We start from the raw sequence: 24,869 nt of genomic DNA, 5'->3' as shown, positions 1-24,869 counted from the left end.
ACTGAATCTACAGAAAGCCTGAGAAAGCTTGGGAAAGAATAGAGTAAAGCATGTTTTCTTGGTAGCAACAATTTCTCGGGTCTGCTCTGCCTGCTAGAGGCAAGCACGCGCTCTCATCTAAGAGAGGCTTCCTGACTCAGCTTCAGCTGCAAAACCCTGCAGCTCATTAAGAGGTCCTGCCACGAAACACTTAAATGGTATTGATAAAAGCTGACTGAATGCTTGTTTGTTTTCGGCCGTAGCAAAAAAAAAAAAAAAAAAGTTGTGCTGTTTTAAAATGCTGGCATTCTGGTCCATCCTGCCAGGGCAAACTCTGACTGTTTGAGGCAGGAGGGCTGACTACAGAGAGAGGACTTGATTGTTGTCTGTGGACGTAATGCTGCAGTTTGCTTGTTGGCAAAGACCTTGAAACGCCACAGAGTTGTGGTGATAAACATGGCTACAGCTGGTATCTCCTCCATGGGGCTGGAAAGCTAAGGAATGGCTGGATCCAGCTGTCAAAGCCACGGCTTTCATCCTACTGATATTGCTTGGTAAATTAAAGACTCATGTGGTCAGAAAAAGAGAGAGAGATATAATTTCATAGTAGGTTTAGAACTCTCTTACTTAAATAAAAGGGGGAGGTGTTGCGGGAGGTCCTTCCGCACCTCCAGCCAATAGCCGCCGAGATACCAGCCCATTGGGGCGTGGTATCTTTCCCTTTTAAAAAAGCGGCTACTTCCCTCCCCTCTCTCTTTTTACTTCCTGCTCCAGTTCCAGCCACTAGACTTCCTAGACTTCTTCCTAATTGCGTGCGCAGAGGGCTGTTGTCTGGGACGGTGATCTGTAAGTTTATTCCCCTTTAAATAAATACCACCCTATTAATCATAATTCCAAACTGGTGTGGGATTGTTTATGACTTGCGCCTTCACAAAGTGGAGCTCGAGGTGCCGTGGTAGGGTGCTTTCTTTCCTAGCTCGCAGAGCCCTGGCTTTGATTTCCAGCTCCACATAGGCTGGGTGTGGTGATGAGCACCTGTTGTCTCAACACTTAGGAGGTGGAGGCAGGAGGACCAGGAGTTCCAGATGTCATCCTTAGTTACACAGAGTTCAATGACAACCAGAGCTACAAAAGCAGTGCCCACTATTCTGTTAGGTCATAGCCTGTCATCACTCAAGAGGTGGGAGGGCCTAGGAGAATGGAGCCAATAAATGAGGTGGACTAAAGTCTCATGCAACAGCCAACTTTATTTGGAGCCTTAGACAATTTATACTCAGCGTTAAGACAGGTTACATGTGTAAAGTTCTCATGAGTTCAGACTATGTATAATCACAAGGACAAGCCACTGGCAAAAATATGCTTTCCATAGAGGGCATATAAAGGATAATTGAATAACAACAGCAAGCAATAACGGGTAATCTGAAGTAAAGTTATTCCTATCTGCTGCACCTGGAAGGAGCCTGAAAACACATTCTAAGAATGATTCTGTGTTTTTGAAGAAACTGAGGTCACAAGATTCTGTCTTGTTTTCTTGTAATAGTCTAACAAGAATTCTTTCTCCTCAACTGACTCCGTTCCTGGACTGTGTTCTGACATAGGCCACACTTTGTGACCTGTAACAGTGCTGAGGTGCTTTCCAAGGGAAGAAGTAGGCCTTAAGGAGCTTGATGATCATGTACTCTTATTTATGTGTTATTGTGATAGGAGTTTTAGAGCTAGGTATGGCGACTCATGCCTTTAATCCCAGCACCTAGGAGGATTGCTCTGTGAAAGGTTTTTGCTGCCCAACAAACCTCTGCTGACACAGTAATCCAAACCAGACCAAATCAAACCAAATTAGAAAAAGCTCAGGTTTAATGGGTACCAGCGCTCCCGGGTGGCCTTCCAGTCCTAAGAGAGGAAAGACCAGGAAAATACAGAGAAGGGAAAGGAAGACCAGAAGACCACGTGTTTGTTCTCTGGGGGACAGTTTTTAAATACCCTGTGGGAGTGGTCTCAAGCCTCTCTGGGGAGGGGTCACCATTTGGCGGGCTTTCTTGGATGTGGAGTGGACTGTGGCAACAACCAGGGGAGGGGCCTTGGATAGAAAGTTCCACGCAAACATTCCAGACTCTTTGGATATAGGGGTGTCAGTGGCTGACCAAACACTGTGAACTCTGCCAACCTGAGCTGCATTATGCATGATGAAATCTTGTCCCCCCCCCCACCAGAAAAAAAAGGTTTTAAGGTGGTCGTAACTTAGAGCACAAATTCTCAAAAGGAAGAAATCCTAGCATAGGCTACAGAACTGTCTGTTTCTTTGTTCACTTAAATTCCACTCAGCCCCTCAGGGGTTTCAAGTGTTACTCCTGTGACACCTCACAGTTCCACCCTGACAACGTAATTAGACTTTCCCTGTGTCAGCCAGCTAAGTGCTTTCCTGGTCGACATTCAGTTCATTCTGGTAAATGTGTTTTTTCTTTTCTTGATCTTATTTATTTTTTGTGTGCTGCAGTGTGAGTGTGACAGTCAGAGGTCAACTTTTGGGAGTTGAGTCTCAGCTTCTGCCATGTAGGTGCTGGGGATTGAGCTAAGGCTGTCAGGTTTGGTGGCAGGTGTCCTTGGCTGCTGAGCCATCCCAGCATCCTGGTTTTTTCATACTTTTTTGGATAAGTTGAGAACTAGGCTGGTTTGATACTTCTCCTTCAAACACCTAACAGATAATAGTTGCTTAAAATAGAGGCAAAGTGAGTTTATGATTAAATGGATGAAGGCAGATCTGGTTGTTGTTACAGGACCCCTGCAAGATGGCAAACCTGCGGGAATATTATGAGAGGGCACTGAGAGAGTTCGGCTCTACTGATTCTGGTAAGTAAACTTCAGTTACGGGTGTGAGCGCTGCTCCTGCACTCTCTGAGCTGTTACCTGGGTAGAATAGTGTTTCTGGTTTGCACTGTCCATCTCTTGTGGTTTTTGAGACAGGGTCTCACTGCGTTGTCTAGGCTTCCTTAGAACTCAGTACATAACCTAGACTAGCCTCAGACTCTGGCAGTACTCCTGTCTACTCTGCAGCATAGGATCTTCCTTATCTTTTAAGTTTGCAAGCCCTCGTGTCCACTAGTTCTCTTAAGGACTCTGGATAAGGCAAAGATTTGCTTTTTTTGGGTCTCTCTTTTTTTATTTTTCTAGACAGGGTTTCTCTGTGTAGCCTTGGCTGTCCTGGAAATCACTTTGTAGACCAGAATGGTCTTAAACTCACAAAAGATCTGCCTGCCTCTACTTCTTGAGTACTGGGATTAAAGATCTACCTTGGTTTGGGTCCTATAAAAAGAAAAATTTATGTGGGCTGGTGAGGTGGCTCAGTGGCTAAAAGTACTTGTTTTCAAGCATAAAGATGTGAATTTGATCTCTTGAGCCCACATGGTAGAACAAAAGGACTGATTTCCACAAGTTGTCTTCTGACTTTGTGTGTGCCATGACATGCAGGTGTGTACACACACACACAATATAAAATAAATAACTTGAAAATAAAATTATGTCTGTTGGGATGTAGTGGTTCATGAGTATAATCTTATTGCTGCAGAGGTGGAGGCAGGGGTATTCCCAGGAGTTTGAGACCAGTCTAGGCTATGTAGTGAGTTCTAGGCTAGCTTGTACTATAGAATGAGACCCTGTCTTAAAAAATCAAAACTAGGGGCTGGAGAGATGGCTCAGTGGTTAAGAGCATTGCCTGCTCTTCCAAAGGTCCTGAGTTCAATTCCCAGCAACTACATGGTGGCTTACAACCATCTGTAATGAGGTCTGGTGCCCATACATGTAGACAGAATATTGTATACATAATAAATAAATATTTTAAAAAAATCAAAACTAAATCAGACTAGCTAAAACAGTATTTATAAAGATGGGTCAGTCGGTGTTTGGTCAGTTACATTAAGGCTAGTCTGCTGTGGCACAGTCGGGGCTGACTAGATAACAACAGTGTGTACCATCTCTTTTAAAGAGTAGAAAGGAAACCTAGCAGTGCTGGGTGGTGGTTGTGATCCCCTTTAATCCCAGCACTTGAAAGGCAGAGGCAGGTCCACAGAGAGCTCCGAGAAGTATGCCAGCTCTTGGGAGACAGAGGTAGGCAGATCTCTGTGAGTTTGAGGCCAATCTGGTCTGCAGAGTGAGTTCCCGATGGCTAGGACTGCACAGAGAAACCCTGTCTTCAAAAACCAAAAACTAAAACCAAACCAAACCAAAACAAAACAAACAACAAAAAAGTAGAAAGGGGTTTGAAAGTTTTGCTGTGAAGAAATGATGAATGTTTCAGAAAATGATAGTCGTAACTTTATTTAAACATTACACAGTGCTTATTTGTATCAGTATTACATGGCACCTCGTTTTATTCACAATATATTTTAAAATTTCACTTAAGTTCACTTAATTTTATGTGTGGAAGTTTTTTAGAACTTTGTAATTGGCTTAGTATTAAATAATTGAATTTGCCTAATAAAGCCTTCCCAGCTTTCTAATTAGGTTTACATTAATTTTTTTGTTTTCTTTAAAGATCTTTGGATGGATTACATCAAAGAAGAATTGAACCACCCCTTCGGTAGACCTGAGAACTGTGGACAGATCTATTGGCGAGCCATGAAAATGTTACAGGGACAGTCAGCGGAGTTGTTTGTAGCTAAACATGCCATGCATCAGGCCGGCCACTAGCGAAGAGTACTACCAACTCGGTGAAATTGTATTGCAAGCCCCTGGGGTGGTTTGTAATATGAGTCAGTGTATGAATTGTTGAGACATGGCAGACAGGGTAGCTGGTTGATTTTGTAACATACTTTAATTTGGCATTACTCTTTGGTTCCAGAAAAGAGAACTGCCACTGCCTGTTAAATCTAAAATACATGGAGATCATATGCTTGAGTTTCATTTCTTGTTCCAGGACAAGCACACACTGCTCTAATCCAGACTAGGTATGATGGAGCCAGTTCAAATGCACAAGAAAGTATAGCTTTGTGTGCTCTCTCCTTATTGTGAGAGCCTGCATACCCGGGAGACAGGAGGGACTAGGGCAGTGCAGAGAAGAAAGCCATCTGTAATCCAATGAGGTTGAATCTAAGTGACTTGATTTCCTGTATCAAGATTGGATTTGTATGTATACATTGTACATATTTGTACATTCAAGAAATATGGGCCTTCCTTCACCTGCAGGAAAGAAGGGAGACGTGGGTGAGGAACAGAGGAGGTGGTGCTGGGTGTGGGGGAGTTGTCCTTTAAGAAGATTAAAGTAATGCAGAAAATGATTTACCCCAAGGATTGACAGGCCAGGAGGAGGCCCCAAAACAAAAGGGCAGGCTGGGGAGTGGAGAATTGCCCCAGTGCCCCCGTGGGGGAGATGGAGGGATGGTGGGGTGGCTTGGAACAAAGGATGGCATTTGGGGAGCAGGGAAGGAAATTGCTTGAAATAAATCCTTTCACTTATTTTGATCCTGGGGATAGAACCTAAATCTTTATGCATCTGAGGCAAGTGCTTTCCCATTGAGACAGCTCCTCAGCCTTCTTTTTTAATTTTCTGTTTTGAGCTGGTCTAAGTTCTTACTGGCCTTGAACTTTCAATCCTCCTGCCTCTGCCTCTCAAGTAGCTGAGATTACAGGCCTGAATCACTAGATCTGGCTTTAATTTAGTGTTTTGATATCACTGGGAAAGTATTCAGAACAAGATACTTAATATTAAGCCTTAATAAATATTACATTATTTCTCATGCTATTAAATGAACTTAAAAAACATTTAATGAATTCATAGCATTCCATTGTCTTACTTTATTAATCCCATGTCTAGACCTTGCCATTTAATATTTGTTTTCATTATAAATGCTGTTGGTGATGGTTCTTGTCAATCTTTGGTCGCATCCCTGGGTGCTTCCTTAGGGTACTTATTTGACAGCGAAGTTGCTGGATCTAGGTAAAAGATAGAATACTGATGTTTTACCAGTTTCCTCTTTCCTGCCGCATATGAAGGAGGCAATACCCTTGTCTTCACTGGTATTACATATTTCATTTTTATCATTTATAATTCTCCACTTAGTACATGAAAATGATGCATTATTGCTTAAACTACTTCTTACTAATTTATGTTTTAAAAAGAAATTGAGAGTGTTAGTCTTTTGTTTGTCTTTCATTTCTTTTTTTTTTTGTTAAAGATTTATTTATTTATTATGTATACAACATTCTGCCTCCATGTATGCCCGCACGCCAGAAGAGGGCGCCAGATCTCATTACAGATGGTTGTGAGCCACCATGTGGTTGCTGGGAATTGAACTCAGGACCTCTGGAAGAGCAGCCAGTGCTCTTAACCTCTGAGCCATCTCTCCAGCCCCCTTGTCTTTCATTTCTTACAAATAAGTTTGTTTCCTCTTCCTTTTGTTTGGTGTTTTTGATGCCCAGAAGAATTTTTATGTGATGCCCTCCCCACCCCCAGTACTGAGATCAGCCCAGGGCCTCACACGTGAGAGGTAAACGCTGTTATCTACACCCTCAGCATTAAAGACTTTATATTCTCTCTACTTGCCAAGGACAACTCAGGTCTCTAAAGTAGTTGACAACTTCTGTAGCACTAGGAAACAAGTCAGATTGTTCTCTGTTTGGTTCATTATACAATCATATACAAAGTATATATTGAATTCTTATGTGGGTTAGAGTACATAGTAGTTTTTATTTTGAGCCTTTGTACTGAGGTTTGCTTGTCATTTGTTTTTTTTTTTTTTTTCAAAATTTGTTTATTTTATGTACGTTGGTGGTTTGCCTGCTTGTATGTCTGTATGAGGGTATCAGATCTTGGAGTTACAGAGAGTTGTTAGCTGTCATGTGAGTGCTGGGAATTGAACCCGGGTGCTCTGGAAGACTAGTCAGTATTCTTAACCGCTGAGCCATCTCTCCGGCTCCTGTCATTTGCGTTTAAAAATTTTTATTTTATATGTATGGTGTTTTGCCTACCTTTATGTCTGTATATCATTTGCATGCTTGATGTCTTTGGAGGCCAGAAGAAGGCGTCAGAGGTGAGGTGCTGGAAATTGGACCTGGGAAGCGCAGCTTTCTAAGTGATATTCTTATTTTAGGAAGAGGTACATGGTGCCTGTAGGATAGGGAACAAAGAGGTTGGTGGTAGTCTATTTTAGGGGCAAGGGCACAAGGGTGGGGCACCTCGTCTGATTATGCACATTATGAATATGCATCTAGCTATCTATTCACACTGGTTACCTTTTTCTTATCTTTTTTTTTCTTTTTTCTTTTTTCTTTTTTCTTCCTTTTTGGATATGGGGTCTCACTGTAATTCTGACTGGCCTGGGACTCAGTGGGACCAGGCTGGCCTCAAACTCACAGAAATCCAACTGCCTCTGTCTCCCCACATGATTGAAGGTCTATGCTGCTATGAGGGGCCGCTCTAGTTATATCTTAAGTGCTTAAATAGACGCCACATGGTTACCCATGTTGGACAGTACAGATAATAGACCTTTTGTTTTCCCTTTTGCAAGAGATTCTGATAGGGAGTACAGTGGCAGCAGTCAGATTTAGTTGTGGAGAAGCACAACAGAACACACATTGATTGGCCACATACCCTTCTTTGTAGGAACGTCTACACAGAGGGGAAACTAACATTGAATATTATATGTCTGCTTTACCCTGTTTTCTTCCCGTAATGCCTTGTGTTATTTAACACATCCTTTGGGGTAAATAAAGTTGAAAAGACTCACTAATGTTCAAAAGACTGAGAAAGTTTCTTGGTGAGCAAAGCTAGAGTACCAGAGGTGGGGTGGGGTGGGGAAGTAGACAACTGTCCGATTTCTCCTGGGGACATGTGAACACTGCCTCTTCATCACACACCAGCACTTCCAATAGACCTTACCAAGTGTGGCCCAGTGAATCAGAGAGCATGGTTGATTGAAAGGCCCACAAGCTGAATCTCCCCAACTCGCAGGCAACTCCTGAAGTCTCCCCCAGCACTTTGTGTTGCTTATATAATTTCAGGGTGGGACTTCCAGAGTCTTCAGAAGGGAATGCATCAGTGGAGGCTGTCTGCATTTGGGTTTCTTCCCTGTAAGCACTGCCTGTCCCAGGTGCCACCTTATTTGCTTTGAGGTAACAAGGAAAGTGACCAGGCTCTGGTCAGAGTCCGTCTCAGGACAGAACATTAGGGTGTCATTTTTTTATACTGGGTACACACGATGTAATTTTTGATCAACTATTTTGGTGTTGAGTGGGTTAACCCTAAAGACCATTCTTAACTCAGGGTGGGAGGCCTGGTTGCTGAGAACTCATTTGTGGATGAATATAGATGAATTGCATCCTAGAAGTAAAGAAAAACCTGTGAGATATTGGGTGGAACTTGGCTGGAACTTCAGAGGCATTTTTATTCCATCAGGCAGACTCGGGCCGATCTACTGTGATAGGAATTCAAGTTTTGAAGCTGAAGCTCACAGCAGTTATTGGGTAGGAATTAGTCTTGCCTTTTTAGAAGCAGCTAGCCGTCCAGCCATAAGCTCTACACAGGTAGTTGCAGCCAGAATCAGTCCCCAGAAGTCGTTTCTGAGCCAGCACTGGGCCGTGGGGAGTGCTTGTCCTGTCGGCACACGATGCCCAGCTTTCTTCCTGACAGCAATCCTGTCCCCTTCACCCAGAGCAGTCACTGATGAGGACAGACATTTGCAGTAGATTCTTTATCCGGCAGCCAGAGCCTGGGTGTCTTGTGGCTAAGCGGCTTTCCAGGTGTGGAACACTGGCAGTGGGGTTTGGAATCTCAGGCAACTGTGGTCAGGTGCTAGAGACCACGTGACTACCCCAGGCCAGCTGCTATGGATTTTGTGGGAAGCTTCCTCCAGCTCAGAAGTAAGCTCTGCCACCGGCGCCTGCAGCCTGGGGTAGGAAGGTGTGGGCAGGTCCTGTGGATGGGGGAACCTGTAGGCTGGCAAGCGGAGACAGTGATAGCCTGTGAAGAGGCTGCGGGGCAGGGAAGCCCATGGCTGTAGTTGGCCCTCGAAAGGCGAACAAGGCTGGAGGATCCTCTGTGTCTTGGTAAATAAGAGTTGAAGCTGATGGCAGAGCTGGGGACAGCAGCTGGGGAGCCTGGATGAGGGCCAGCTAAGGGCAACAGGAGATAGGGCTCATTTAAAGATGGCTCCATGTTGGTGGGATGCTCAGCTCACCCTGAACACCAGGTCGCTTATGTGTGTTCTTTTATATTTAAAGACATTTGGGCATTGTTTTATAGTTAAAGAAACCCAAAGGCCCCTTTTAATTCAGGGTTTCTGGAAACATATTTTCATGTTGTGCCAGTCAGCCTCTGGTTCATCCAAGACAGTCATTACAGTCCTCAGCTGCCCTTGTTCAGTGTTGGGCCCTGCTTTAGCAGTGAGCTCCTTAGCAGTAGGACTATGCTTAGGCTGGACCTGGCTCTGTGCGTATGCACAGTAATTGGGCTGGTGATCCAAGGTGGCACACAGTAAAGACTATGAAGATAGATTGGTAAAGGAAGTCACTTTGGGTTGCAGAGTTGGGTGAGACTATTTTGTCAGGGCAGACAGAACAGGACAGCATGTACTCTTCTCCGTGGTGAAAGGGTGGTGGCCTCCTGAAACTGGAGAAGAGAAAGTACCGGGCAATGGCCTTGGAATTTGGGTCCCAGAGGGGGCTGGAGGCAGACAAATAGGGTTAGCAAGTAGATGGGCGTGCATATGTATAAGTGACAGGGATGCTCGTGTGGTCGTGCAGAGCTGTTGAAAGTTCCAAACGTTTATAAGTACCTGTGAGTGCCTGCCTATGTGTGTGTATGCGTACTGTGTGCATGCCTGATGCCCTCAGACCACAGGGGCATTAGAGCTCCAGGAACTGGGCTGTTCCAGGCGGTCGTGCATTGCCCCATGGGTGCTATTCCTCTGACCAACCTCCACCACCTGTATCTCCGATCCGAAGGCACCACAACTTCCCAAATAGTGCCACCCACTGGGGACCAAGTGTTCATGCAGGAGCCTGTGAGGGCCATTTTACATTTTATCTCTAATATGGGGCTGATAATAACTGCCTCTTAGGGTTGTTCTGAGGATGGAGCAGGAGGATCTAGAACTGTATTGTCCAGTTCAATAGTCGGTAGTCACCAACCCTGGAGTTTGTTAACTATAAAGTGAGAAATCCTGGCCACATTTCATGTGCTGGGAGGACACACGTGGCACTGTTCACCAGATGGACTTGAAAGTATTTCCGACCTTGAGAAAGCTCTCATGCATGCTGTCAGTTGAGACTGAAGCACATGGCTTACCCTTGCTGGGTACTCATTGCCAGGGGACTTCTTTCTTCCCCCCGCCCCCTTTTTAAAAACATACTCTCTAACAACCCCTATGTCCATTTTACAGATGAGGAAACTGAGGCACAGAGCAAGCTAAAGACAGTTTTCAATTGTTGGAAAAGATGAGTAATGTAAATCTGTCACTTAACTTTTTGGGGTGTATACTTCAGAAGCATCTGTCACGGTGAAAGTGACATCATGACCATCTGGTTCCAGAACGTTCCAGTGCTCCAGAAGCAGATTCTGCATGCCAGTCATTACTCCATTTCCCCGCTCCTGAGCCTGCTGTCATTCATCTTTCTGTCTCTATCCATTGACCTATTCTGGGTAGGAAAATGTGAGTTGACTATAAAAGGAATCGTGTAATATATGGTCTCCCGTGCCTGGCTTCTCTCATCTCAGCATAGTTTTGAGGGTCATTCATGTTGCGGGGTGTGTCAGCCCTTCATTCCTCTCTGTGGATGAATACTTCCAGCATTGGATGTACCACATTTTGTTGCTCCTCATCCATCAATGGACAGGCGTCTGGAATGTGTCTTCCTGCTGGTGACTGGGCTGCTACAAGCGTCCTTGTTTTGTCTAATGCTGTCTGCAGTTCCTTAGGGGCGTGCATTTAGAAGTGGAGTCTCTGGGTCCTATACTACTAAGTTACTGAGGAATTATCTAACTGGTCACTGCTCAGACCCATGTTTAGTAATCAACAGGGCGGATTTGAACCCAGCCAGTCTGCCTCCAGACCCTGTGCTTTGATCGTCTCGCCGCTTAGAGCTGTTGTGACTGCTACAGTCATCACACCATGCCTTTTTAGGCCGAGCCCTTTCCCACCCTGGTCCCTGGCACCACGAAAGCATTCTGCTTGGAAATCCATTGTCTTTCTCCAGGCTTTCTTCCAGTATTGTGAGACTTTTTAACAGTGTACATTCCAACTTCCCAGAAGGCAGGAGAATTGTGGGGGCTGCCTGTTGTGACTGGACAGGCCCTGTTCTTCTCCCTGCACCTCTGACCTCCTAACTCCCCCTTTCCTCTGCACCCACTTTTAACATTCTCTTTGAGGTTGAAGAGAAGAGCTGCAGAACAAAATTCAAGCGTGTCTCATCTGCTAGAGACCCTTTGGCCACTGGCATGTAGATGGCCCTGAATCGTCACCTGCATGAGACTCCCCATGTGGATTCCAGGACTTTGGTCTTGTTCAAGACAAAGCCTCTTGTTGGAGATGACCAATCGTATTTCTAAAAGCATCAGCCAAATATTTTTTGTAAATGCTTGGATAACCCAAGAGTGCTGTAGGCTGTTTGGCTGCTCTCTTGGGAAGTCGGCCCAGAGTTTAATAAGGGCCTGAGCAGACCTGTGGTTTATCAGTTTTAAGACCTTCCTTCATTAGTTTCTTAGCCAGTGGAGTCCAGAGCATCCGTAATGATGGGATCACACTCATGGGAAAGGCCCTCATTTAGGAAAGGAAGGCTGTCCGTGGAGAGCGATGGGGAATGGGGTAGCTGGGAGCTGTCAGAAGAACACGTTCTCTACTCAAGCAAGAGATGTTTTGCCTCTGTTTCTGAGCTTTTTCTTTATGTGTGTGTGTGCTGATCTTATTTATTTACAGATAGGGTCTTGCTATATAGTCTAGGCTAACTTCTAGATCTAGTTAATACCCCTATCTCCTATTGATTATATATAATATGTCTTTTTTTGTTGTTTTTATTTTTTGAGACAGGGTTTCTCTGTGATTTTGGAGCCTATCCTGGAACTTGCTCTGTAGATCAGGTTGGCCTCGAACTCCCAGAGATCCGCCTGCCTCTGCCTCCCGAATGCTGGGATTAAAGGTGTGCACCACTGCCACCGCCATATTTTGACTGTTTAAAGTTTGGTTTTGTTTTCTTAATTTAGAAAGTTGTAGGGAGACAGCAGAAGAACAATTATTTTTTCTTGAAATTTTAGACTTTGGGTGTATTAGTTATTTTTCTTCTTGCTCTGTCAAAACATCTGACAAAAGACAACTTAAAGGTGGAAGAATATTTTGTTTGGCACAGACTTTTGGTGTCCAGGCCATTGAGATGGGAGTGGCGTGTAAGACAGGTGAGGCGGCTAGCCACATTGTGCCTCTAGTCAGGAGGCAGAGAACGATGCATAGTCGTGCGCTCACTTGCTTTCTCCTTAAACTGTGTGTGCACACTCATGCTGTAGAACGTGTGTGGCAGTCAGAGGACACCTCAGGGAAGTCGCTTCTCTCCTACCAGGTGGGTCTCAGCTATTGAACTCGGCTCCTCAGGCGTGGCGACAGACACCTTGGCCAACTGAGCCATCTTGCCTGGGCCCCTAGCTCCTAGGGTGGTCTAACCTTTCTTCCTTCATTGAACACTTGGGGTGACCTCACAGGCAACTCCATGGTTTGTATCCTAGGCAATTTCAATCTTGTCAAGGAGAAGGAAGTAGTGCCTTCTGCAGAGAGAACACAGTCTGAAATGAAAGCCAGCAGAGAGTATTCAAGAAAATAGATGTATACCTGGTGAGGAGAAGTAAAAAGCCAATTTCTTCCTTCGTTTCTTCTTTTAAGCATAGTCTCATGCAACCCATATTTGCTTCAAGTTCCCTCTGTAGCTGAGGATAACCTTAAACTCCTGCTTCTGCCTCCTCTTCCCCGGGATTCCAGGCATATGCCACCATGCGCTGCTTAGAAGTCAGTTCTTGGCTGCCTTTCCTTGGTAAGAAATGCAATGCATAAAGATGATGCAGTTCCATGGAATGCTTTCACTATAGAAAAATTCTAACCCTCCCTTCCCCACACCAAAAATGTTCCAGGTCAGGCCTTGCTCCAGACAAGGAAACAAGTCATCCTACATGACTTCACACTATAGTCTAGCTATTACCATTTTCTTTAAACCCAGGGGTTCAGGGGCAAAGTGCTGGCCTACCATGCTCGAGGCCCTGGTTTCAGTCTCCAGTGCCATTTAAAACAACTCACAATAACAACAAAGTTAGCATCCATTTTCAACTAAGTTGGAGTTAAACCATTTCCTACTGCATGTACTGGCTTTGTGGGAGCCTAGGCAGTTTGGATGCTCACCTGTACTAGACCTGGATGGAGGTGGGTGGTCCTTGGACTTCCCACAGGGCAGGGAACCCGGATTACTCTTAGAGATGATGAGGGAGGGGAACTTGTTGGGGGAGGGGGAGGGAAATGGGAGGTGGTGGCAGGGAGAAGGCAGAAATCTTTAATAAATAAATAAAAAAAGTGATAAAAAAAACAAACAAAAAAAAACATTTGATTACAAAAAAAAATAAAATAAAATAAAAAGAAAAAAAAAACGTGTAAGACTAATGTTTATCTAGTAGCCTAAAATACAAGTGTTACTCCAGGAGCATTGGGCCAAGAGGTACCAAGGGACAAGAAGTGGGCTGGTGAGATGGCTCAGGGGGTAAGGTGCTTGCTACCAAGCCTGATGATCTGGGTTCGGTTCTTTGCAAGAGCAGTGTGTGCTTCTAAGTTCTGAGCCTTCTCTCCAGTGTTGGCTGACAGGTAACTTTTTACATTTAATTTGTTCATGTATTGTGTGCATGCATCTGTGCCCAAGAGTGTGGGGGTACAAGGACAAATAATTGGAGCTGATTATCTCCTTTCACCATATAGAACCCAGGGACAGAACTTGTCGGCAGGCATGGTGGCAGGAGCCTTTGCTGAACCATCTTACCAGCCGCACTGAGTGTTTTGCTCCTTCCACACACAAGCAAGCTTCACGGGAACCATAGAGGGCAAGCAGCGCTTGTGCACACAGCGCTTGAGAGCTCAGGAGAATTAAACACACAGGCGTCCTTCAGAGGAGGAGACGGTTGACCTGTTCCTTCTGGAATGCTGGGAATGGGTGATCTCTGCTGTCTGATGAGTCAGGCTCTGCCACACCTCTCAGCAGTTAGGTTTTACTTTTCTCAGACCCTTTTCCCCTAAAGCCTTCTAGGCCATAAAACTCGCATTTTGAGAGATGTCATTTATATTTTACGACAGCCTATGCTATCTCAGGGCCAGGCATTGTGTTTACCTCAGTCATTCTCCCTAGAATCTTATCTTGAGCATGGCTTCTAAGTCAACAAGAACATATCTTATGGACAAAGCCATATGCACTTTGTAAAGAGCTTCAAAGTAAACACATCTTCAGCTGTGTTGCACTCATGAATTGAGTGAATTGTTATTTAAAACTTTCCCCCAAAATTGTGCTATGCTTAAATATGGCAAAAATACACGAGCTAATGTCAGACTCCAAGAAGTCTTGGCCCTGCACCAGTTACCAAAAACAGGCAGATCCAAGTTTAATTCTTCCCTCACCCTGGTTGTTTTTCCTGCCTGCTGTAAAGCCTACAGAGAACCCAACGATGCTCAAGACTTACTTATGGCTCTACTTCTAGCACAGCTTAAGGAGTCTCTCTCTCTCTCTCTTCCTCTCTCTCTCTCTCTCTCTCTCTCTCTCTCTCTCTCTCTCTCTCTCTCTCCCTCCCTCCCTCCCTCCCTCCCTCCCTCCCTCCCTCCCCTCTCTCCCTCCCTCCCTCCCTCCCTCCCTCCCTCCCTCCCTCTCCCTCCCCTCCCTCCCTCCCTCCCTCCTCTCTCTCTCTCTCTCTCATTCTCTCTCTCTCTCTCTCTCTCTCTCTCTCCCTCTCTCTCTCTCTCCCTCTCTCTCTCTCTCTCTGAGACAAGGTTTCTCACTTGTGTAGCCCTGGCTGTCCTGGAACTCACTCTTTAGACTAAGTTGTCCTGGACCTTAGAGATCCGCCTGCCTCTGCCTCCGCAGTGCTGGGATTAAAGGCGTTGCACTACCACTGCCCAGCTTCAGTTTTCTTCTCCTTCTAGTTTTTATTTATTTTATTTTTTTTTCCCCAGAGTTTGTGTAGTCTTGGCTGTCCTGGTACTCACTATGTAGACCACGCTGTCCTCAAATTTAGAGATTGTCCCTGCCTCTGTCTCCCAGGGATTTTCTGAAATAGACCAACTATGGGCTGGAGAAATGGCCTCGAAGTTAAGAGCACTTACTCCTCTTCCAGTTTGGTTTCCAGTATCTATATCAGGCAGGTTACAGCTTCCTGTAACTCTAGTTCTGGGCAATCTGATGACACCCTCTTCTGGCCTCTGCGGGTACCTAAATACATATGATACATACCTGTACATGAACACACAAGGATATGTAAATACAATTATATACATTAAGGTAAAAAAGTAGGAAGCAAGAAGCCATATATTCAGAGTCCCTGGTATAGAAGGCCTGCTAGAAGTGAGTGGGTGTGAGCTTAGTAACATCACAGGAATCGAGATATGGGTCTGTGGTGGTCGTTCTTCCTTTCTATCATTGGGACATCCATCTAGGGTTGCTTGGTAACTATGCCGTTGGCCTAGGCTTGCATGTTTCTGGGCTCCTTTCTAAACCTTGATGGCAAAACCCCCCCCAGCATCGCATCTACAGGGGTCCTGGTCCAACAGGTCCCCTGAGTTGATGTATTTCTGCTTTTAGCCATACTGCTAGGGTCCTTGGTGCCCATAGCTAGTGAAGGCTATGGGGGAACCGAAGGTCGATCAGCCTCTGGGCTTTTGCATAGGAGGAGAATGAGGGGCATTTCTTGGGGACTGAGCTAAAGCAGGCAGCTTCTCTTGTCACTGTTTCACTGGTTTGTGCAATGATTCTGTCACTCAGAAGTACTTGGCTTCCAGGTAGTGAGGCCCTTGCCTGCTGCTCAAAATGCTGGATGCTCTCTTGGGTCTGTTTTTCTTTTTTGTTGTAGTAGTTTTTTTTTTTTTGAGACAGGATTTCTCTGCTTTGGAGCCTGTCCTGGAACTTGCTCTGTAGACCAGGCTGGCCTCGAACTCATAGAGATCCACCTGTCTCTGCCTCTTGAGAGCTGGGATTAAAGACGTGCACCACCATAGCCTGGCTTCTTTGGTCTGTTTTGTGATCCAAGATTTCATAGTTTTACCTCTGGGACTTATTTTTTAAAAATGGGGTCTTACTATGTAGTTGTGGTTGTTCTTGAACTCACTATCTAGATGAGGCTGACCTTGGACTCACCAAGATCCACCTATCTCTGCTTCCTGAGTGCTGGTATTAAAGGCACCCAACATGAATCATGCTTTAAGGACTGATGTACCAGAGAACTAAGACTACTCTGAGAGGAAAAATACCTTTGGCATTGTTGAGCAGGGGCTGGACTCCAGCAGACACTGGTGAGTCTGTGGATGATTACTAGTTATTTCTACTAACGAGAAAATGGAACATTTACTTAGTTTTCTAGGACTTTCTGTTGGCTGAGAAACTAAAAGGCAAATTAATTAAGGCAGCAATTATATAATCCTTAATTGACATGAGTTTTTATTTTCTACTTAATCTTTCAATTCTTATAATTATATGAAGCCACTATTTTGTTGTTGTTTGTTTTGGGGATGGGGTCTGCATAGCCCTGTAGCTCACTATGTAGACCAGGCTGACCTCAGACTCACAGAGATCCACCAACCTCAATCTCCTGAGCTTCTGGGATCAAAGGCATGCACCACCATATCCAGCTTGTTTTTAGTAAGGGAGAAATAGAAGCTTATTTAGTACGCCCAGTGGGCAGGGGCTAATTACCTCATTTTAAAACTGAGAGTCAGACTTCTCCAGGCTTGTGTGGTAAGCTGCGAACCGAGATCCATATGTACAGTCTGTGGCCTCATTGGCTGCACTATTGGGAAGCCTGGCAGAGGGACTTTGGGTGGGACACACCTTGGCAGGTCTGTGGTCCATCAGAAAAAGCCAAGAGCTTGTTTCTTACCTGCCTTAGAAAAGGTTTCAGATCTGAAGCCTGAGGATCACAGCAGTTAGCGGAATATTTAAATTGTTTACCAAATACCCTGGGAGGATTGTGGCCAAGAGAGAATCTCTGTCTCTCTGTGTGTGTGTGTGTGTGTGTGTGTGTGTGCGCGCGCGCGCAGTTTGAGCATGCGTGTTGTTCAGTTTGGTCCAGGCTGTCTGCTCCCTGCTTCAATCACAGGTCTTTTACTGCCATAGAGGGAACCATCACGGCCGGCTGCTGCTGTTTATTAGAAAAGTCTCTTTTTATTGAGGTGCATTGGCCCAGCTCAGCCTGTGGTCCTAGTATTCTTTCAAATACTGGAAGTTAGCAGTTCCCCTCATCTCTCTAGCTGTTGTTATCTAGTTAAACAGTCAACAGGCAGTGATTCTAAGTGTCTGAGACTGAGGGGGGTGGAGGGAGGGAGTAGGGGCTGGGGGAGTAGGGGCTGGAGGTGGAAACAGACATTTCTGAGTTTTTTTTTTTTTAAGATTTATTTATTTATTACATATACAGTGTTCTGCTTGCAAGTATACTTGCAGGCCAGAAGAGGGCACCAGATCTCATTACAGATGGTTGTGAGCCACCTTGTGGTTGCTGGGAATTGAACTCAGGACCTCTGGAAGAGCAGTCAGTGCTCTTAACCTCTGAGCCATCTCTCCAGCCCCCATTTCTGAGTTTTTAGTAGACATCTCAGTATTTTCAGACGTCAAGATTGTTTCCTGAGGAGTGAAGAGTTGTGGGTGTGTGGAAGGATCTGGTCACAAGGGCAGGCTGTGGTAGCAGAGGGGGAGAACCAGGTGAGTGTAGGCACCACTCAAGCCAAACTGAGAAGGAACTCTGCGGAGGAGGAGCTGTCTTAGAAGGCAGGCCAAGGAAGAGGAGACTAAAGGGCATTGCTGGTGTGTGACTGAGCGCTGTTGTGCAATGGTGCTGTGGGGTGAGGCGGGGGAGTTCCTGTGATCATCCCAGCTGTGCCTTTGCCACTGTTTCTGTTGGCTAGGGCAGTGGTGGCTGCCCAGCTCCTGTCACAAGTGTGAACCAGGCTGGGAAGAAGTGAAGAAGGGACAGAGAAGGAGGAAACAGAGAAGGGCAAAAGCTAACTGGCCAGTGAGGAGCAGAGGGCTATTAGGGACAAATGGAAAAAAATCCTTGTTTTGGACAGAATAGAATCTGCCTATCCTCAAACCTGAGATCCTCCTGAGTTCTGGGACTTGGGGACTGCCACCAAACCTGCATAAGAAACTTTTACTGTTTTTAAATTTTTAAAAACATTTTAAATCATATTTTTTACAAAATATGTTTGTCAGGCTGGGCAGTGGTGGTGCACACTTTTAACCCCAGGCAGATCTCTGTGAGTTCAAGGCCAGCCTGATCTACAAGAGGTAGTTTAATAAAAATGTGTGTTTTGCCTGTGTGTATGCATGTGCACATGTGTGCTTGGTGCCTTTGAGGCTAGAAGAAGGTGTCAGATCCTGTGGAACTGAAGTTACAGATGGATATGAGCCACTGTGTGTATGCTGAGACCCAAACCTGAGCCCTTTGCAAGAACAGCAGGGGCTTTTAATTGCTAAACCATCTGTGTAGCCCTGAGAAAGTTTTATTTTGTCATTTCTTTCAAGCACTATCTTTAACGTGTGTGTGTGTGTGTCTGTCTGTGTCTGCGTCTGCCTATGGCACATGTATGGAGGTCAGAGGACAATTCTCAGGAGTACATTATCCTGTCACCTTATGGGATCCATATGTTAAACTCGGGTCATCAGGCCTGTGTGTAAGTGCTCTGCCTGTGAGCGATCTCGATGGCCCATTTTTATACTTTAATAACCTTTGATTTTGATTTATGGCTTTCTTGATGTTGAGAAATCTGGGGAGTGTGTGCCTTCCTTCGATTTCTAACTGAGTTTAGAACGGCAGTCTTGTCACCAGGAACGTCTGGCAGTCTCTGCAGGGTGGTGTTTTCCCAAGCTGCCTGCCTGTGTGCCTGGGCCAGCCAGGGCCTTTCCCGAGAACGTTGTCCCTTCTGAGAAGTAACTGGCTGGACTCGGCTAAGCCTGCAGGAAGAAATCTGAGCCTGCCTCCCTGGGAGACAGAAGCAAACTCATTGGCTAAGTAAATATCTTGGACCTGCACTGCCCTTGGTTTTCCCGAGTTTGCATTCTTAGCCCCAGCTTTTACAGGATGGGTTGGAATAGGGAGAAAGAAAACAGAAGATCCTGCCGGGCGGCGGTGGCGCATGCCTTTAATCCCAGCACTTGGGAGGCAGAGGCAGGCCGATCTCTGTGAGTTCGAGACCAGCCTAGTCTACAGAGCTAGTTCCAGGACAGGCTCCAAAACCACAGAGAAACCCTGTCTCGAAAAACCAAAAAAAAAAAAAAAAAAAGAAAAAAAAAAGAAAACAGAAGATCCTGGTCAGAGTCCATCTGGATTTTCCCTCCCCATTCTAGAGTCCATTCAAATTACAGCGTGATGGTTTTGGAGGTGTGCTCAGTGTGCACTAATGTGTGTAAGTGTGACAAGCCAAGAAGAACCGCCGGGTTGCAGGGTGTAGCGGAAAGGCAAGAGGCAGAGCTGGCTTTTACGTTGTTGACTTAGCAAGTCTGGCTGCAAAGCCAAGACCTTTGGGAAGAATGACCTCCCAGCTTCCAGCAATTCCTATTGAGCTGGTTCTGGACAGACTAGATCCTGCTTTATATATTGGACAGGAGGACAGGATTTGTACTTGATGGTGACCTTTGGGGCCAAATCTGGCCGCAGGTCTTGAAGGAGGTATTTCCCTCTGCCTTGCAGGGCTGTCTCACAGGTCTTTCCCTTCACGTCAGAGAGAAGCTGACCCAGGAAGCAGTCTCTCATTCTCTGAATGTCGTGACGTTTTCCTTTCTTTACTCTTTTCCTGATGAGGTAGTTTTGATTTTCGAAGCAATCTGCCCTGACAACTTTTCATTAGCTGTTGCACGAACATGGCAGATAAAAGTAAGAGCCATATGTTTGGCAACTGCAGGCAGGCCTTTGAATCTCTCCCAGCGGCCACCTGTGGCTTTATTCTTCTCATCCAGCAGGTGGCAGTAAAAGCACATTGACTCTGCAGTCTCCAGAATCTGGTTCAAGATGACATTATTAATTGGCGCATTTCTTGTTAACTAACTCTGGTCAATACTCAGCCTCAATAGAAACCTTACTATGACATGCTATTAATAGGGATGAAACCCAAGGCTTTGTGCATGCCAAACAAACCCTCTACCAACTGAGCTATCTTCCTAGTCCAGGAAGTAGTGTTTTGTTGTTTTGTTTTTCGAGACAGGGTTTCTGTATGTAGCCTTGGCTGTCCTAGAACTAACTCTGTAGACCAGGCTGGACTCGAACTTACAGAGATTTGCCTGCCCGTGCCACTGAGTGCCACTGCCTGGCTGGAAGTAGTGTTTATGATTCCCACTTTATAGAAAGAGAAACTTGGGTGGTAAAACAGCTAACTGGCCAAGGTCACAAACATAGGGTATAACTCATGTCTGATTCTGAGTTTGAGGCTCGTGTGCTTATTTTTCTTAAGTGGGAAATATTTAGATTTGGCAAAAAAAAAAAATCTTCGATGAATTTTATTTCAGTCAAAGCAAGGGAGTCTGGTGTGGGTTTGATATTAAGTTTGGCTGCTGCTTTTTGAAACAGAATCTCAGTAGCCTGGGCTGGCCTTGAGCTTGCTTTTGGCTGCTGAAGTTTTTATTCTTCTGTCTCTACCTCCTAAGTTCATCAGTTACCTTTGGACGTCTGCTGTGTTCTCGGGACTGTAGACTCGGGATGAATGTGGACGGCCACACTCCTGTGTTAAAGGGATTCAAATAGGGTGATGGCACCCACAGGAGCCATGGAGAGCTGTTGGAGTGATCTCAGAGTACGTGGGGAAAGAAAAGGGGAGCTAGGAGGGCGTTGGGAGGTCATGGAGCCCCTCCAAGGACTTAGTCAGGCGAGGTGGTTAGGGGCATTGTCCAGGCAAAGGGAGCTGTGCGTGTACAGTTTCCTGAGTGCGAACTGGAGAGGACTGGGGTACATAGTGAGGGGTGAAGCTGACGGCCCGAAGGACTTTAGCAGGAATGTGGTACGGGCGGGTTCTTGCTTTTGGAAGATTCTTCTAGTTCCTGCTGGAGGGTAGTGGGAGGAGGCTGGGTCTGGGGTCAGTGACCTCAGTGAGAGTTACAGAAGGAGGAGGTGTGCTGGCCAGGTGGAAACTGTTTCTAGAAGGTAGGGATGGAAGGAGTGGGGACAGGCTGCCTGTGGAGGAAGTCAGGCTGGGGCGCCAGGTGCACGGAAAGGCGGCACTTCCCAAGAGCGCTCTCAGAATACAGCGGCTTCCCAGGATGTGAGATCCTGTATTGGACCCTATGAAGGTCATGTCTCGGGGCCACCCACATGTCCTCTTTTCTCTCAGCAGACACTCAGGGATGGTATATTTCCTGCACACGGCACCTGAACAGACCCTCTGGGTGCCTCCCTCACATTCCCTTCTCTTGATAATGTTACCTTTTCCGTAGAGCCCCGGGGCACTGGGGAAAGCCAAGTGTGCTTTTGGACACAGGGACAGTGCACAGGGTTCTGGCACTAAGTTAACTCTCAGAACCATATTTTGTGGTCTTTCTGTTCTTTGCCTAGACTTGCCCAAACAAATTACCTAAAAGCTAATTGCTCTTAAGACACTCAGTTCTGGAAGGCACAGCAGGGAATTGGAACCAGCAGTGCTATGTGCTTGCCAGAGGCTTCATGGAGAGTTTGGGCCCAGTGTGCTCCGGCTTCTGAGGGCCACCAGCATTCCTCTGCTTGCACCTGCTCATTCCTCACTGCTTCGGGTGTGTGGTCACAGGACTTTCCCCTGTGTTTGGATTATAAGGATCCTTGCTGTTGGGTTTAGGGCCCACTAGAGTAATCCAGGATGCTCTCAAAATCCTTAATTATGGATGAAGAAAAACCCTTTTTCCAAAATAAAGTTACACAGGTTTTGGAGTTTAGGCAGTAGACATAGTTTTAGGGACCACCATCCGTCCCACCACAGCCCTGGCACATGGTGAGGCAGAAGGAGAAGCGCTACTGTGTGACGTCATCGAGCCCCCGTTAAGCAAATGACAGTGTTCTGGACATCTTCCTGATGGCTTGCAGCCAGTCTGACACAATCCCCTTTCCCCTTCTGAGTGTGTCTTGATTGACACCCTGTGCCTGTCTAGAGCACTGCCCAGGGCAGGTACGCTGGAGGGATGATGACAATTGGGATTCTCAACCAGTTTCTCCTGATGACACTCTCTGCACCCTCGGGCAAACCATAGCTTGGCTGACCATCATCTGGAATACAAATGGACTCTTGTCCTTGCGAAGGGCTTTTCAAAATGGAAGCCAGTGTGGAGTCTTTTGTTAAGGCCTTTGCATTCCAAGAAAGATGTAATAGCATTGGAAGAGGGCCAGATAGCAGAGTAATGAAGGGCTTTTACCATGGAGACAGCCTCTTCAGTGAGACTCCTCTAGCCTAGAAAGTCCTCCGTGTGATCAGGATGTTGACAAGGTCACAGGGCAGAACAAACCTGCTCACTGGATCCCAGGATCCTTATGAGCTCAGAGAACCACTTCTAAAAATCCAAGAAGCTGTGTGAGGGCAAATAAGAGAAAGTGCAGTTTTAGAGGCAGAGATGAGCTTGAAGCTCAGGGACAATCGGTGTGGTCCAGCTGGAACCGGAGAGACATGGTTCTGCTTCTGCCTCCAGATGTTCGACCCTGATCAAATGTCCCTGTTTTTGGAGTCTAAGACCATGCATCAATAAACTGGGGGACAAGAAACCTGGTAATAAGTTCCAGATACTTCTGAAGACTAACCACTGTTCTCCACTCCCCAGAACAGGCACCGGCAAGACTCAGGTTCTTGCTCCCATGGGAGAGCTGGTTCTTCTCCTTAGTTCAAGTACTGATTCTTGTTTTCCCTGCTTTGCCCCTCCTCTATTACATTATCCTTGGTGTATAAAAATGCTATCATAGGGTCATTGAGATGACACATCATCTTAAAGCATGTGTAGTCAAGCTCGATGACCTTGTGTGAGCCCCGGGACCCGTATGGTAGAGGGAGAGAGCCATTTCTTTATATTATGTACTATTTTTATTATTATTAATACTATTTTGGTTTTTCAAGAAAGGCTTTCTCTGTATAGTCCTGGCTGTTCTGGAACTCATTTTGTAGACCAGGCTGGCCTCAAACTCACAGAAATCCACCTGCCTCTGCCTTCCGATTACCACCACGCCTGGCTTGAGAGCCATTTTTTACAAGTTGTTGTTTGACCGGGGCACATAAATAAATAATTAAAAATACTATTTTATCTCCCATTTTAAACAGCTTTCCCTCAATTCCATGTTTCTCTGTAACTACTGCCCTCTCTCCCAGCAAAAGAAAACCTCCTTAAAGATTGTTTGTACTCAGGGGGCTGGAGAGATGGCTCAGTGGTTAAGAATGCATACTCCTCTTTCGGAGGACCCTTGTTCAGTTCGCAGCTCCCGCACTGGGAACTCAAGGCCGCCTGTAGTTCCAGCTCCTGGTGACCTGACACTTTTTTCTGGTTCCTGCAGGCATCTCCACACATGTGGTATACATGCAGGGAGACACATAAATAAGAACCTAAAAGTGTGTGGGTAGCTCACGAGTATAATCCCAGCATTTGGAAAGCTGAGGCAGGTAGATTGTTGTGAGTTCAAGTCTAAGCTGGGAGACTGTCTGAAAATAAGACAAACAGGAATCAGCTGTTCTTTCTGTCTTTTCTTCTCAGTAACTCTTTATAAAGTGAACCTGTCCACATCACAACCACCAGCACCCCAGGATTCTGCACCCCTTTCTTTACCCCAGGTAACTACAGGTCTGATTTATTATGCCATAGGTCTATTTAATCTTTTTATAAAATACATGTAGCATAAAATCCATCTCAACCATTTTAAAATGTAGAACTCAGTGACGCCTGGCACATTCGTGGTGTTGGGCAAACCAGTCCGCTCCTAACCTCAGCATGCTGGCGTCACTTCAGAAGGAGAAGCCTACCCATTAGCAGGCAGTCTCTCTTCAGCCCTGTTTCCTCAGCCTGTAGCAGCCACGACTTTGCTTTTGAGCTCTGTGGACTTGTCTGCTCTGAAGGTTTCATATAAATGGAACCATATTTAATGCAGGGCCTTTTGTGTCTGACTTCTTTCTTTCAGCTTAGTATTTTCTTTTCTTTTCTTTCTTTTTTTTTTTTTTTTTAAGTTTTTCGAGACAGGGTTTCTCTGTGGTTTTGGAGCCTGTCCTGGAACTAGCTCTTGTAGACCAGGCTGGTCTCGAACTCACAGAGATCCACCTGCCTCTGCCTCCCAAGTGCTGGGATTAAAGGTGTGCGCCACCACCGCCCGGCTCTTTTTTTTTTTTTTTTTTTTTTTTTTTTTTTGGTTTTTCGAGACAGGGTTTCTCTGTGGTTTTGGTTCCCATCCTGGAACTAGCTCTTGTAGACCAGGCTGGTCTCAAACTCGCAGAGATCCACCTGCCTCTGCCTCCCGAGTGCTGGGATTAAAGGTGTGCGCCTGGCTAGCTTAGTATTTTCAAGGTCCATCCATGTCGTAGAATGTCTCAGCACTTCATCCCTTGTTCTGGCTAGATAGTGTTCCACTGTGTGGCTGTACAGCATTTTCTTATCCCTTTACGGACACTTGGGCCCTTTCTACTTTTGACTATTGTGAATAACATTGCTATAAATCCTTATTTTTGAGATTATAATATGATTACATCATTTTCCCTTTCCTTTCCTTCCTC

The 24,869-nt window shown here is 45.7% G+C and overlaps 1 protein-coding gene across 2 annotated transcripts in view; it reads left to right on the top strand.

Moving 5' to 3' along the window:
• Utp6 (UTP6 small subunit processome component) overlaps nt 1-7,545 on the top strand; it is a 31,507-nt gene extending 23,962 nt beyond the window's left edge. For both annotated transcript variants that reach the window (XM_057776511.1, XM_057776509.1), the window contains 2 exons: nt 2,754-2,826; nt 4,508-7,545. In XM_057776511.1, the coding sequence (XP_057632494.1) occupies nt 2,754-2,826; nt 4,508-4,662 (228 nt within the window). In that variant the 3' untranslated portion in view covers nt 4,663-7,545. The remainder of the gene's footprint in view (nt 1-2,753; nt 2,827-4,507) is intronic.
• Nucleotides 7,546-24,869: the final 17,324 nt, after the last annotated feature.

Source organism: Chionomys nivalis, chromosome 7 (assembly GCF_950005125.1).
Source record: "Chionomys nivalis chromosome 7, mChiNiv1.1, whole genome shotgun sequence".
Taxonomy (NCBI): domain Eukaryota; kingdom Metazoa; phylum Chordata; class Mammalia; order Rodentia; family Cricetidae; genus Chionomys; species Chionomys nivalis.
Note: the sequence above shows the minus strand (reverse complement) of the source record. Positions and strands in the feature narration are given on the sequence as shown.